At 41.3% G+C, this 15,439-nt stretch overlaps 1 protein-coding gene across 9 annotated transcripts in view; it reads left to right on the top strand.

Annotated features, from left to right (window-relative positions):
- Positions 1 to 15,439, top strand: part of dlg3 (discs, large homolog 3 (Drosophila)) — a 95,520-nt gene that overhangs the window by 12,870 nt on the left and 67,211 nt on the right. For 3 of the 9 annotated variants that reach the window (XM_085135912.1, XM_085135922.1, XM_085135978.1), the window contains exons 3-4: positions 2,181 to 2,266; positions 7,730 to 7,840. In XM_085135912.1, coding sequence (XP_084992038.1) covers positions 2,181 to 2,266; positions 7,730 to 7,840 — 197 coding nt within the window. Of the gene's footprint in view, positions 1 to 2,180; positions 2,267 to 7,729; positions 7,841 to 11,862; positions 15,426 to 15,439 lie in introns of those variants that run through there. The other 6 variants (XM_085135953.1, XM_085135942.1, XM_085135932.1 and 3 more) reach the window with 5 other exon arrangements.

Below are 15,439 nucleotides of genomic sequence, written 5' to 3'. Positions count from 1 at the left end.
GCATCAGCAAAATTGTCTCAGCGCATTCTTGTCAAACGGCTGCCACTCAACGGCTGACCGTGGGACATGAGCCAAGAAGTGATGAGAAGACTTCAGAAGAAGGGGGGAGGAGTTAAAGAGTGCGCTGAGATTTACTCGCTTTTGATTGAATTTCATGCTGCCTAACAATTAATGGCAAATGCTTGATTAGCCCTGCACATGCATGTAGTTTTGGGGGATCCCTGTTTCCTAAAAGTCTAGAAAAAGAACTCGTGTGGCTCCGGGGAAAATCTGATATAGACATTAATGCTCCTAAGTTTTTTATGGTGGCTTTATGGTGTCGCTATTATTAGCTGTTCTTTATGTTTAGCTGTCATGTTAGTACATGCTAATCAAAGATGGTTACCATGGTTACACTATCCTTGGATAATAACTATATTATTAGCTGTATTATTAACTATAGCTCTGACCATTCTCCTCTGACCTTTGGCAGAGAACTGCTGCTCGCTTGATATTTTCTCTTTTTCAGACCGTACTCAGTAAAGACGACCTCCCGAGAGATGGTTGTGTGGGAAATCCCAGTAGATCATCAGTTTATAAAACACTCACTCACAGTCCAGCAACCATAACAGATTCAAATTCAGTTAAATCACTTTTTTTTTTTCCAACCCAACATAACAGTAAAGCATCCTGGTACTGCAACTTCTGCACGCGTGTCTATTTCACACTTAGGAGAAGCAAAGCATGACATCCACGTGGTGGGCCAGGGTGTCTGTTACATGCTTTGCTGTGATATCGAGTTGTTTTTTTCCCTTTCTGATGCTCATGTGTTGAAGTGGCCAAATTTGCTAATGCAAGAGTTTATAAATTCTCCCATCAGTCAGCTAGAGCAGCGGTCCCCAACCCCCGGGCCTCGGACCGGTACCGGGCAGCGAGAGTTGAGGCTCAGGTGTGAAATGTATGGTTTTCAGGGTTTTTATCGGTTTTCAGCGTTATTTTGTTATCGTTTTTATCGTTAACTCGGTTTTCTTTTCACGTGTGTTATGAATAAATTTTCTTTTTTTCGGTACCGGTACTAGTTGAAAATCTTGTTGTCTTTCACTGACTTTGCATTTTATTCATGATGAATGATGCAAGAATTGTAGTTATAGAGGCGGGTAACTATTTATTATTTCTTATATTTAAGTTACTATTACAATTGCACCATTGTCTACAGATGGTCTCTGTATAAGTTGTCTACCCATCTTTAAGAGTCACTTAAAAGGGCGGCTGAGGGACACACAAACATGTAATCATGTTTAATAATCATGCTTTATATTGGACGGGAAAAAGAGTTAGTGTATTACAAAAAGGGAAACAACTGTTAGTGCAGTGGGTGAACGCAATATCACGACGGTCAGGGCATGTACGATACTGGGGTTTGTGCAATATAATTGATGTGTTTTCGTTATTGTTATCTATACTGTCCTCTGTGTCCACTCTCCTTGTCATTGTTTGTTCTAGTTTAATGTGATCACTGTTTTTGTCCTTGTATTATGAATAAATCTTCCTTTTTTTCAGTACCGGTACTAGTTTTATTTTGTTGTATTTATCCGCGACACCTTAAAGGCCGGTCCGTGAAAATAATGTCGGGCATAAACCGGTCCGTGGCGCAAAAAAGGTTGGGGACCGCTGAGCTAGAGTGAACTACATGTATTGATTTGTTAATATGTGTAGAAGTCTTGGCGTAAAACTGAGTTTCAAAGCAACGAGATCTTAAAATCACGTGTCGTGTAAGTGATCGGTGACACTGACAAATAACAACGTGCAGGATGTTTTTCTTTCTTGTCAGGTAGTATGATAAATTATAATGTTAGACACAGACTTGATGATGTACTTAGTCAGTACCTGAGTCATGTAGTTCAGCAAGAAGATAAGAAGAACACTTGCAAATATGGAGACATAGCTTCCATGTAAACAGACGACTCCCTCCCCCACATTTTTACCCGCTGTACCCCTGAGGACAAAAAACAGACGTCTCCCCAAGTGCCGGTGATTGATCGGCGGATTCTTTAACGCATCCAAAGCAGTTAGACGACTGAGAACTTACAAAGATGTAGAGATGACAAAGTTAAAAAAAAGAAAGTATTTTGCTGTAATGTTTGTTGTGGTCCAAGTGAAGGAAAAAAAAAATGCTTATTATAGTTTTCTTTTCCTCGCAGATATTCAAGAGTGTTACGAGGTGACCTTGCAACTGAACACAGAACAAACTGTTGTGAAAGAAGACAACAGGCGCGATGTGTGGGAGGTAAATTTCCTGCTTTACATTATCGATTTCAAGAAAATAAGCTTAATGTTCACACGTGCTGTTGTGCGCTTTGCTGTTACTCGGTAGGCAACGCTAGATGTCATTACCTGTGTCCCTCGCACTCCTACACGGATAACATGTCGCCATGAGTCACAGTAGCTATGACTTCAACCTGGTGAGTGAGTGTCAGACAGAGGAAAAAGTTGGACGGGGGCACCCATGGGTAGAGGGAGAAGAGGAAATTAGACAGAGTCAAAAGAGCGCTGATTACCATTTGCTCATCAGTGGGAGTCAGCCAGTCCTGTCATTATAACAAGTGTTTATAGTCGTGTGGTTATTTAGAATATTTTTAGTGTGGGACGCAGAATGAAGGGAGGTTTTATGTAGGCCTAAATGTTTTTAAATGTACAGCATCGTGGAGGCAAGTGATGTAAAACAAATCCACACATTCTGGTTATATACAGACACTTTTTTGTCACTTATCCCCTAATGGCCTTTAGATGGGTTGGAACTACTCACTTGATATCACTTGTGTGCTTTAATGTTGCTTTGCAACTTTCCTTGAGCTATGCCAAAATGTTAATGAAATTGATCTTTGGCTGACTTCAATACCTCATTAGCTGAATGGCCTTTGTTCTTTTTCTTTGTAGCCAAGAGAGATATCCCATATGGAAAAGAAATAGTAAAAACATATATGATTTACTCATGAAAGTGGCCACTTTCTCATTACTTTCATTTTTTTTTTTTAGTAAGTATCCAAAACATACAAGTTTCATTATATAATTTTTCAAGGGATCTTATATGTGTTTTCACTCTTGTATGCTTTTCATACAAGTTTCATACAAGACAGATACAAACTTTATAAGATTTATATATATCTTTTCCATATGGGATGCTATAGCGTCTGTATAATAATGATGACATGAGTGTGCCTACACATTTTTTTGCAGTTTGAGTCCCCACGCAGGCTGGCGTGGAGAAAACATGATTTCAATTTCAGCACCAAATTTTTAAATGTAATTTTAAAAAATGTAATTTGAGGCACAATGGCTAGCTTTCATTCTTTTAAGCAAAGAAACCAGATTCTTGACCTGAAATGTCAGACTAATACAATTACACTTGCCTGAAATACTCTTCAAAGACACTGTTGTTGTTTAATCCAGCTAATTAACATGCTTAGTAAAACCAAGACTGTATTTCACCTTGCAAGCGTGGAGCAGTTTACTGATAGATTATTAGGAGATAATCTCAGATCTGCTCAAACATCAACTGAATGAGCACTTACTTTGCCTTTAGATGACTGGAGTCTTGGTAGCGTTGAAAGACGACCATTAGCTGCCATCAAAATACTTCAGAGGTGACAAAAGCCCACTCAACATTGGTTTTAAAGCTTTTCTCAGTTTTAATGTATTACAAAATATAATGTGTGGTTTTGAATTCATTGGTGAGCTACAGAGAGGAAGTATGCTGGAAAATACAGACTTGCTCCCTCTGCCAGTCATCACAAGCCATCATGGCAAACTCGATAGGCGTTTGAGTTTACATATGACTGTTTGTTTTGACATAGACCACAGATAAGATCAGACTTAGTTCATCTTTAGCAGATATAGTGTCTTTAATCTCCATATTTACCTTTATAAAGTATTTACTACGACCGAGCTGCCTGACTGAAACACTGATTCCCTAATTTTGCTCAGGACCCATTTTACCATAAATGGGGACCCTTCATAGTTTATTTAGCTTTAGTGCTTTTTTCTGTTTATTGTTTTCTGCTGATTAATTTGCTGCCTGATGCAGCTTCTTTGCTGTTTATTATGTACTAAGTGCTGTCCCAGATCCCATGTTACACAGTTTTCAGTGTAAAAAAAAAGGGAGATATGTCAATATGGGGTTTATACAAAATAAATTAAGCAGTTCAAAAAAGAGCCAACTCTGTAGAAAAGACATTAAATTGTAAACGGTGATTTATGTATGACAACTGATGGCTCACACTATACCTCCTAGATCAGCGGTCCCCAACCTTTTTTGCGCCACGGACCGGTTTATGCCCGACAATATTTTCATGGACCGGCCTTTAAGGTGTCGCGGATAAATACAACAAAATAAAACTAGTACTGGTACCGAAAAAAAGAAAATTTATTCATAACACATGTAAAAAGACCCAGGAAAACCGAGTAAACGATAAAAACAAAACAAAATAACGCTGAAAACCGATAAAACCCCTGAAAACTATACATTTCACACCTGAGCCTCAACTCTCGCGGCCCGGTACCAAACAACTCATGGACCGGTACCGGTCCGAGGCCCCGGGGTTGGGGACCGCTGTCCTAGATGACTCATTTTAAAAATAAGCATAGAATTTTTTTCAGGATGGTCATCACATTTCTGATGCACTCCAGCTGCTCTTTGTGTTTGGTGTGATGGGATCGATATTAACTTTCATCCACAGTCCAATAATTCGATTGATGCTGTTTTTATGAATGCACATGGGGTTTTACATCATGTAGGACTTTTTGCAGTGCCTTTTGGTTTATGTAAAGGAAGGTGAGAGTAATTCAACATTCACATGGGAACTAAGGTTTAATCTAACATTATTCCTTTATGCTTAACAGCCCTTCCCCCAAGTCAATCACTTAATGTCAGTGTGTTTTTTTGAAATTTTCATAACTCTGAACTGGATTATGGCTGGTCGGTTGAACAGAGGAACTGCACTAAACTTGTCATCCACTTGATTGTATTGAACTGACGCTGCAGAGCAGAAGACTGTTTCTTTTACAATCATCTGTTCCAAAAAATAGTCATTTTTAAAAACTAACCGTGCTTTCTTACAATCTTCCCCCTTGCTGGGCAGTTAAAAAAGTAGCCCTGGTTTGAAATCACTGGATTATTCAAGCATAAATTGTTGCTTATTGCAGGGCCATGTGTTCAAACTTTGTCACTCCCCATGGTAGAGGATCTAAACCATAAATTATGACTGTGGCTTGAACTTTAGTCCAACATCCTAAGCTCGTCTCGGTGCATCTGTGATCCACCCTGTTCAGCTTCTAATTCAGTGCAACATGCCTCTTGATCCATCCCCCCATCCTTCACTGTCTGGATCCCAGCTGCTTGTGAGGCCTATAGGCACAGTCCTGGAAAGAGAGAAGCTGCTGGAAGGATGCAGCAGTCATAGTGGGAAGTTTAAGGGAGAGAAAGAGAGCTGCTTAATGGACACCCGACGAGGTGCTCATCAGTATTCTAGCCATGCGATCACCTGAGTGGAGGATGGGAGGGAAACTAAATGAGTCTGCAAATTCCCTGATTTGGTGCAGAGTAGCAGGTGAGAGTGGAGAATGGCTCCTTTGGAAAATAAATAAAAGAAACCATAAGAGAACAAGTTAGTTTCATGTGATTGATTTCATAGTGGTTATTTAATGTTTTGGTTCCAAGACAAGTGTGACGTCACTAGTTTGGTTTTATTGGGATATAATCATGAAATATCAAAAGAATAGAATTTAAATATATCAGGAATTTCTAGTGTTATAGGACTTGAAGTAATTAATTGAATGACTGCACCAATTTGCAGATGTCTGGCTATGTGTGTTGTGCAAAAGGCATACTGTTAGCTTCCAGCATTAGAAGGGGCTACAGCTGCACTGTCTGCCAGTGTCAGCTGACCTGCCTGTCCTAAATGTGGAGAAGGTGCCATCAAAGGACACACTCACTGAGCCTCACTAGAAGACTGCAAACTTCACATTGATGTAATTCTGATGGTTGAATTTTGCTTTCCAACTCTCTTCCTGTTGGTTACATAGATGCCAGGTACAGCTGCCCGCATGCTTCAGGGTGTGGGTGTATATATATTATCTTTTCAACTTGAGCAAAAGAGGAGCTTTCATTTTAATTTAAAGCCATAGGGAGAGAGTTAAGAGCTTTTATTTGAAAAGGAATTTGAAAAATTGGTGGAAACACGTGGTTGTAGATTTGCACAGGTGATGGCCTGCTCTAAAGGCTGCCCTCTGCTGTCAGTTAAGGGTCTTTATTCAGTCTATGTCCAGGCTTAGGAAACTGTATTTAGTTTCCTCATATAATATATTTGCTAAACTTTGGCTGTCTTGTGTCTTGCGCCCTTTTTACAACAAACAGTGCTGTGCTGCATTTTTTTCTTAACTTTCTGATTTTCCAAAGCTACACTCTCTCTTCAACACAATGTTATTTCACAAGATTGGGAGTCACTCCTGACTGTTTTTTTTTATTTAAAAAGTATTTAAAATTATTACATAAAAAGTTTTAAATAAGCAAACTTGTTTCCTTGCAGAAATCTAAGAACACCAATAGGATACATGTGCTCATTTCTCTTTATGATACAAGAGCTAGTAGGTGACTATTTTTTTTAGCATAAACCCTGAAGATAGCTAAAATAGCTAGCCTGGTATTGTTAAATGTCTGTCAGAAGTCCTGCTTAGGGTTCAGGAAGCATCTTTGACAGACTAAATAATTTAAAAAGACAAAAGAAGGTAAAAAAAAAAGTATATACTGTATTGGTAAACTGTAGAGTTGCTGGTAGGCTGATAAATTTATACTTGAGACATAGCTACATTAGCTGTTAGCTCTTTATGCTAAACTAAGCTAGCTTGTTCGTCCTAGCTCTGTTGTCAGATTATTTACAAATGCAGTTAATGTCATGTTTAGGATCAGTAATGTTATGTTTGGATTACAAGACATGTAATCTACTCTGAATACCTAATACAGAAAACATAATACTTTGTTTAAAAAATAGATGCACACTTCAAAATTTAGAGTTCTGCAATTGTTTTCAAAAAAGATTTCAGAGTGATTTTTTCATATTTAGCATTTACTGTTGGTTAAATTAGTACTACAGTTTGTAAATCTGTATAACATATTACACATCTTTTTCATAGGATTTATTATGAATGATAATAATAATATATTCAACAAAACTCACTATCTTTGTTAGACATGTCTGTTCAACTTCTCGCTAACACAAATCTCTAGTCAGCCAACATGGCAGCAACTCAGTGTATTTAGAAATGTAGACATGGTCACGATGACCTGCTCAAGTTCAACCTGAGCATCAGAACGGACAAGAAAAGTGATTTTAAGTGACTCTGAATGTGTCATGGTTGTTGTTGCTGGGCGGGCTAGTCTGAGCAATTTCAGAAACTGCCGGTCTACTGGGATTTTCCCAGACATCTCTAGGGTTTTACAGAAAATGGTCCAAAAAAGAGAAAATATCCAGTGAGCGGCAGTTCTCTGGGAGAAAGTGCATTGTTGATGTCAGAGGTCAGTGGAGAATGACCAGACTGCTTCAACAAATTATGCAGAAGAGCATCATTTACCTATATACTTAATGCCATTTGAAAATTAATGTATATGATTATCTTTCCTGGTGTCCATGTTATTGCAAGACAATATTTTTCCGTTACTTGTCTGAAAAACAAATACTATGTGTGTCCCCTGCAGAATCAAGAGGGACGGAGTGTGTCCCGGGTCCGAGTGACCAGCAGGAGCAGCCCTCAAAAAGTGGAGCGAGTTTCTGGTTTGGTGGCTCGTTCTCATGTCGACGTGCCAAAGGTGAGTTATGCAAAGCAAAGATTTGCTTCCATTGACTGTCATGAACTCAACGTTTGCTCAGTGATCCCATTAAACATCAGAAAGACGATACTGTGACGCTGATGATGTGATGCTTACAAAATTTCCACGACAGTTATTGAGCTTTTTATTATGGTAATACTGAACACCGTGGTTAATAGTATATCATAAAACACTTGAAGGCCTAAAATATGTGGTCATATAATTCACCATGCTGAGGATCTCACTGTAGCTACGGGCTGATTTTAAAAAGATTTAAATAAGTAATTTAAGACTGTGCAATATATGCTGTCCCTGAATCAGCGTTTTCTTAGTCACTCGTTATTCACTATGATAGTTCTTTTTTTCCACACAGTTTAATGTCAGACTACCGTACTTCACAGTAAAAAGCAAAGTAAGCTCATTTAAACACTTTATGGTTGATTTCAGTAACGTGATCTGCCCCGTTGTAGATTCTTCATTTCTTAATATACTCTTTCCACCACGTCCCACAACACTAGACTCAGAGTCAGCCTCCCAAAACATAATTATAAGACATTCAAAGAGAAACACGGTTCTCTGTATCAGCAGTTTAATAGAGCTCATCGTATCAGTGTTAGCTCAACATCTTAAGGATGCAGTCATTGATTTCTTGTCCACAGTCTCTAAGTTTGGACTATCCCTAACCCGACGACATTTGACTCCCGGAGAACGTTCACTGGTCCCCGAAAGCCATCTTTAATTGCTCTGCTTAGTCCTTTATTTTCTAGACAGTACGGTGAGAGGTGAAACTTCTCCCACCAGAGAAAGATTTGCTCTGGTGTCTTCTTAACCAATATCAGTTGTTGACCTCTTGGTATACATGCAACTTTTACTGTAACAAGTGAGCATGCCTTGACAAAAGTTACAAAATGCATTGATTTATCATATAGCCTGACTATAAACAGGGTTATTTTTTAACTTTTTTTGCTGCATGAGTATGACTCAACCTTGGATGTCAGTCCTTCTTATGAGTTAACAAAAGTGCAGCACATGTTGTCAGATAGATAGACAAAAGCCCAAAGTACTATTTGTTTAACTAGCTTGCTATGAGGTAAAAGGCAAATACCGCCCTCATGTCTGTCTATTAGATGTGAAGTTTACTTTGGTTTCGGACTAGAAACAGTGGGAAAAAACTTGTCGAAATGTCACAAAATCCATATTACCAACATGTATAAATTTCACAGATTAACACCTTCTCTTTGTTTGATCTCCAAGTGAAAAAAATTGTAAAAACTACATTGTGTGGATTATGATTTTTGTTTAGATAGAAAAAATCAAATGTGCTGTTTTCAGTCCTGCTAAAAGAAGCTAATTACCTGGCACCTCTTGTTTTATTGTGCTGTAACTTTTGGCAAGACAGCAGATAAGCTTCTTGCCAAAGTGATACCAAAACGATGCTTCTCCAAATGCCAAGCGGTCTCTTTAAAGGATTGTGGCTCATCTGATGCTTACACGAGCAACATGCTCAGTCCTCATCTTTCATGTGAGAGATATGTCTCAGTAGGCTGCCATGTTCCTCGGTGCTTTTAAAGGCCGCCGTGTTCACACGCATTTCCCCATTACAGCACGGCCAGAGGCACATGGCAGCACAGTGGCTGCAGGCGTTGGCTTTTGAGCTGAGCCCAGAACTAGTGCAGTAGGTGTGTGTGTGTGTGTGTGTGTGTGTGTGTGGGTGTATGTGAGGGGGGCGTTTGGATTAGTGGACTTGGACCGGGTAAAAGATGAGGTGATGCAGGCTGTGGCTGCGAGCACATGGATTCATTGTGCTTGTATGATAATGCCTGCATAATAAAACAGTGACAGCACAGGTTGATTCTGGTATGGATAATATGGAGCTGGCTGCGTATGTGTGTGTGTGTGTGTGTGTGTGTGTGAGACTCCCTCTTTCACATGAAGGAGGGAGATGAGGAGGCGCAGGGGAAGGGAGGGACTGTAAGGGAGAGAATGGGGGTGTAAAGAGAAAGCTATAGTGGGGGAGGCTGGAGAGAGACAGCAAGGCGGCTGAGAGGCGAGGGCCGGTGCAGTGCAGAGCTGGAACGGACACCCAGAGCTCAGCCTTCCGCGGGTTGCCATGGAAACCACATTCCTCCCCCGCCTGCATCCCTACAGACTGCTCTGACTCTCTTTCTCTCTATATCTATCTCTCCCCTCGCTCTCCTCTATGTTTTATCCCGTCTTTTTCATTCCTCTTTTAATTTGCGTCTTTGTTTTCGTTCTCCTCTCTCCCTCCATCTCGCTCTCCTCTGCTGTCACGCCGTACATGCTTTGAGCACATTCGTGATGATGCACACTCAGCAAGCACGGTGATTTCAGAAGCGTTGCACTCTGTGGCAAGGTGGATGGGTAATTACACAGTTTATTTTGCATTCCCATGCACTCACGGATGCATAAGCACTTTGTTGTTTTCTCAGCATCTCTCTGTTTTTCTTCTCTCTATTTTTACTTCCCCTTCTGTTCAGCACCATGCTTCAGTAATGCCCCCTCTAGTCATCGCATTTCTGCCCACACACAGGGCACCTTAGCTCGGTTTCTCCTCTGTTACGGCATCTGTAGTGGACCTCGACCACCTTCATCACATTTTATCAGCTACTTTCACCTGATCCTATAACCTCCTACCTGAACCAACCCCCCCTTTTTCTTATTGCTCTTTTTCCTCCCTCTTCTTTATGCGTGTACCAAATCTGCATAAACACCGTTCCTTATCCTTGCAGCTCTGATAAAATCTCTCACTCTCCTCTTTTCCTGTCTCCTTCATTTATCTCCATGTGTATGCTTCTCTCTCTCATTATTCCATCAGTTGGAGTTTCATGTGTGTGGTGGAGCAGCTGTTCTCCGCCACTAAGGCCTATTAATAGGAGTCTTAGGCATGTAGCCTCAGTTTTCTGCTTCTGAAATGCTGGGAGAGCATTGTGGCGAATCTAAATGATCTCACTCATTTGAATTAGATTGACTGACTTGCTGTCTCCTCACCCTGTGCGAATTACTTGCCTCCCATCAACACATCACCTGTCAGTGAAATATATATCTCACATATTCTTCTATAATCTGGGAATTCCTTTCAGTGGATGTAATGATACCCGAGAGACTTGTTTCTTCATCCCCTATTACAGTTGGTTAAGGCTACAGTACAAGATCTTATTATGTGTTGATTGGGAGCTGCCTCTTTAAGACTGCCTCACTACCGATTGTCCTTTTATGGTGCTAAATCCGGTCAGGTGACGAAGGAGCAGTCACACAGCTTCTCTGAGAAATGCCTAGAAATGACTGAAAAGTTCAATAGATGGTCCGTGCAGTGGTTGGGGGGGGGGGGGGGGGGGGTTGTAATGCTCGTCATGATAGCGTGTGTTTGTTACAGGGTGTCCAGGTGGGTTTATGTAATAAGAGAGCGGTGAAGGCTGCTGCTGAGCTGATTGTGTCGGGGGTGCCGAAAGCTGAAATGAAGCATCTCTGTTCAAAAAGCAAATGATGTGCTCCTCCTGTGTGCCATAAGTCAAGCAGAGGGTCAGAGGTCACAGTCTTAGTTTTAGCCATAAATCCCCTAATGCTGTTTGCCTGAACACAATATTAACAAGGATTTTCTTACACACTCTGGACACATTTAATTCAGTTCAATTCAATTTTATTTATATAGCACCAGTTCACAGCAACAGTTGCCTCAAGGTGCTTTATATTGTAAGGTAAAGAATAAGCAAGCACTTGGCAACAGTGGGAAGGAAAAACTCCCATTTAACAGGAAGAAACCTCCGGCAGAACCAGGCTGAGGGAGGGGAGGCCATCTGCTGTGAACATACTCTTTGCAAAAGCTGCATTTAATCCAGGGCAATGGTATTTGATTACACTATATTCATTAATGTGTCCTTTATCTTATATTTATAAACTTTAAACAATCAGTACAGACAGTACTTTATCCATCAAGACATTTCTTGCCCAGTACAATTTAATTCATGCAAAATCATTTTCCTGTATTAATTCTGTATTCTGTACTGAGACAGAAAAGCAGCTCTTAAATTTTATTTCCCATCTATAATATGGAACTGAAACAGTTTCCTTTTCTTTAAGGTACTAAAATATGTCTGCATATGTGAACTGGTCACACCTGTTCATGTGTTTGTATGTGGACGATTACCAATCTGTGGTTATTCTTTTCTTGTCCTGCCCATACCTGGATGATCTGATATCGTCGTGTTGGTGTTGTTCCCAGATCATCATGAAAATGTTGTTCCAGGTTCAACATTGCAAGTGACCAATCACATTATTGTGACGTTATTCTTTTGCGCACCAACCCATTCGTGCATTTATGAAATTCCAATGTTGCAAGGACAATATCAATTCTGCTTAGCGTTTATTAAAGGGTCAGGGTTAGGGTCCGTTGATCGGCGGACAAAGGCGGTTTCTCGCAGCTTAAGTACAGTTTTTTGTTTTACGCCGGTTTTTCCCGAAGTCGCAAAGGTATGACATCACAACATTCTGATTGGTCACTTGCAATGTTGATCCTGGAACAACCTTTAGTATGATGATCTGGGAACAACACCAACACGAGGATATCAGATCGTGCCCCATACCTACCTTTATATATGTATGTAAAAAGGTAGCTTCTTACTGCACACCCCATGATTGCACTGACTGGTAAATGCAGTGTGGACAGTTGATAAGAGAGACAGGAGAGAGGGGCTTTAGGAAAGGATGCTTGCAACATGCGATCTGTCATGTGTGGTGTGATCGATATGCTTACATTGGTCTTCCAGGCTGCTGCTTCAAAGCCCCGCCTCGCCGCTCTAATTCAATTCAGCGGCATATGTGGCTGCACATCCTACGATGTAACTCATACAGTGGTTTCCAGCATCTGTTTAAAAAATGCTTCTTTTTGCTCTTTGCTTGAAAATGAAAATCTCTGCAGGTTAGAGTGAGAGGATATCATTATAATGAAGTGAGTTACTCTTGCATGTAATTAAGTGAGCCTGAGCCTGCTGTGTGTGCCTCCTGGTAGGGCTGCAACACAATCCAGTTCGCCCTCAAAGTCCTGCTCAGTTTAACGGGAAGGTTGCACGGATAGGCATTTATACATGTCAAATTTTCAATATGGCAATATGGTGTCTATCAGCACACTTAAAAGGCTTCTTGCTTTAATGTATATGCACTGTAACATGCAGACTATGTATAAATATACCCTCTCCCCCATGCAGACACACCCAGCTCTGTTCCCCGTCACATTTCATTAATAATGCATGTATACAGGGCTTTAATGGCGACACTGTAACATTCCCTCTCAGTTCACTAAAAAAAACCTTCACCCTCAGTGTCAGGATGTTTTGTATCTAGCTGTGATCAGCCCACGAGTTCACAAGCATTTAAAATGGCTCACAAGCAGTCCTATCGCATTACTGAAAATATAACTGCCACAGATACATGAAAGCCATATAGTGGGGTTTTTTTTTCCCGCTCACACATTCTCACTCTCAATCTCTTCCTCCACCCACTTGAAAGCCCGAGCGTGTAATCGTGTTGGTTTCGTACACATGTGTTGATGTCATCATTGTGAACATGAAATAATTCCCCTATGGTTCTTATACGAGGCATCGAGAGTGCACTTTTTCCCTCGCCGTGCTTATTTTTGACCCGGTCCTGCACACACGCAGGACTCGCCATTAAAAATAATGCAACAGCGGTGCCGCTTTGAAACGAAAGAACGCTTTAAAGTAATGCAGCGCGATTCGAATGCATCCTCTGCTGAGAGCCGTGATATTGAGGAGAAAAGGGATTTTCATCTCCTGCACCTACTTCCACGGCAAGAGTATTTACAGATGTGTGCTGTGACACAGAGCCCGAGGTTGACAATTACTAGCACAAGAAAGCTGTTCAGGCTGCAGCTGAACTAAGGATGACCGTGGAGATGACCAGTGATCAGAATGACAGGGGTGCTCATTGCAAGTTGGATTTCAGCTGCATTGGTCTGATGAAAACATGGATTAGACTCAGAATTTGCGGATCAGAGGCTGAGGACTGCATTGGCAGATTGCAGACTATGACTTCCTGACCTTTTTCTCTTTAAAGTATTAAGAGGGAAAAAACCACACACACACACAATGTTTTATTGTGTTTTGATTAGGGAAGAAGTGCCTTTTCACTCAAGGCAGGAAGCAGCGAGATTTGGGTGCTGCGGTCCCTTTAAGAGCAGCTACTGAAGCGCTCAGTCCTGTTGGTGCTGCTGCTGCTGCTGATGGCGGCGCTGCGAGTTGATTGGCTGTGGCTGTCAGGGCTGAGGTGCTAGAGGGATGCTGCTACATATCTCCCCCTCCCCACCCCCTCCGTCCCTTCCTGCTTCCCTCTCTCTCTCTTTCTCTCTTGCTCTGTATCTCTCTCTCACTATCTCGCTCTTGCTAGCTCACATCCCTCTGAATAATCCACATCTAGGGCAAGCTGGCTGAGAGGCGATCCAGTGCTCAGCTCCTCTCTGCAGGCTGAGAAAAGAGACAGAGAGCGAAAGACAACGATTTTCAACGCAGGAGGGGAAAAAAAGCCGTGAGATTTTGACAAGAACAGGAAGATACCAAGAATTAACGGAAGATTTTCATCTGCGGATATCATTTATTTATACATATTGTTTATATATCTATATATATATATTTGTACACACGCATATAGATATTTATATATATATACATTTATCCTTGTACATATCTGTATCTGTGCTTGTCTGTTTATATTAATATTTTTATATGTATTTGTGTGTGTAAATATATATGATATATAAACAAAAAATATCTATATATCTATGAATTTATATGCGTATCACTGTGAACCAAGAGAAGCAAGAGGAAATTTCTATCATCAGGGCTGGTCTCTGATTGTGTGGCGGTATACAATATTTTAAATATTTCCTTTGATCTTCAACGTCAAGAGGACAAAGACTACGTGCCCATTTTGTATTTTTGTTTTCCTGTCGCTGCTTCCCATCCCTCTCAGTCCGTTTTTTTTCCCCTGCGTCCGGAAGGAATAAACTGGAGAGTGACAGGATTTGACGAAAAGGGAAAATCTGTAGAAATTCCTGTGATTAGTGTTATTTCCATCGGCATTAGCGCTCTGTGAGCCGATCACAGCGTGCTGTGTGAGATCTGAGGAGGCAGCAGAGACAGAGTGCCACGCCGCTCATCTCAGCGTCAGCCCAGCCAGCACAGCCAGCATGCACAAACACCACCACTGCTGCAAGTGCCCAGAATGTTATGAGGTGACCCGTATGGCTGCCCTGCGTAGGATGGACGCCCCGTCGTATGGAGGAGACTGGCAGGCCGAGCCCTATGGATACCCACCTGGGTATGGTGGAGGCCAGACCTTACCCCCTCCAGCCTCGGGGGGAGGTGGAAGCATGGGAGGAGGAGGGGGCACTTTAGGGAGAAGTAAGGGCAAGGTTATGTCTGGTGGGGGCCCTGGAGGCCCCAACCAAAAGGGCCAATCCAAGGGTGGCCCCAAAGTAAACGGCAACAACTCCAGTGGACAAGGAGGATGGTGGCCCGAGTGCACCTGCACCAACCGGGAGTGGTATGACCAGGTAACTCCTCTTCC

This window comes from Neolamprologus multifasciatus, chromosome 2, assembly GCF_963576455.1.
Source record: "Neolamprologus multifasciatus chromosome 2, fNeoMul1.2, whole genome shotgun sequence".
Classification (NCBI taxonomy): Eukaryota; Metazoa; Chordata; class Actinopteri; order Cichliformes; family Cichlidae; genus Neolamprologus; species Neolamprologus multifasciatus.
The sequence above is the reverse complement of the archived record's forward strand: the minus strand, read 5'-3'. Positions and strand labels throughout refer to the sequence as shown.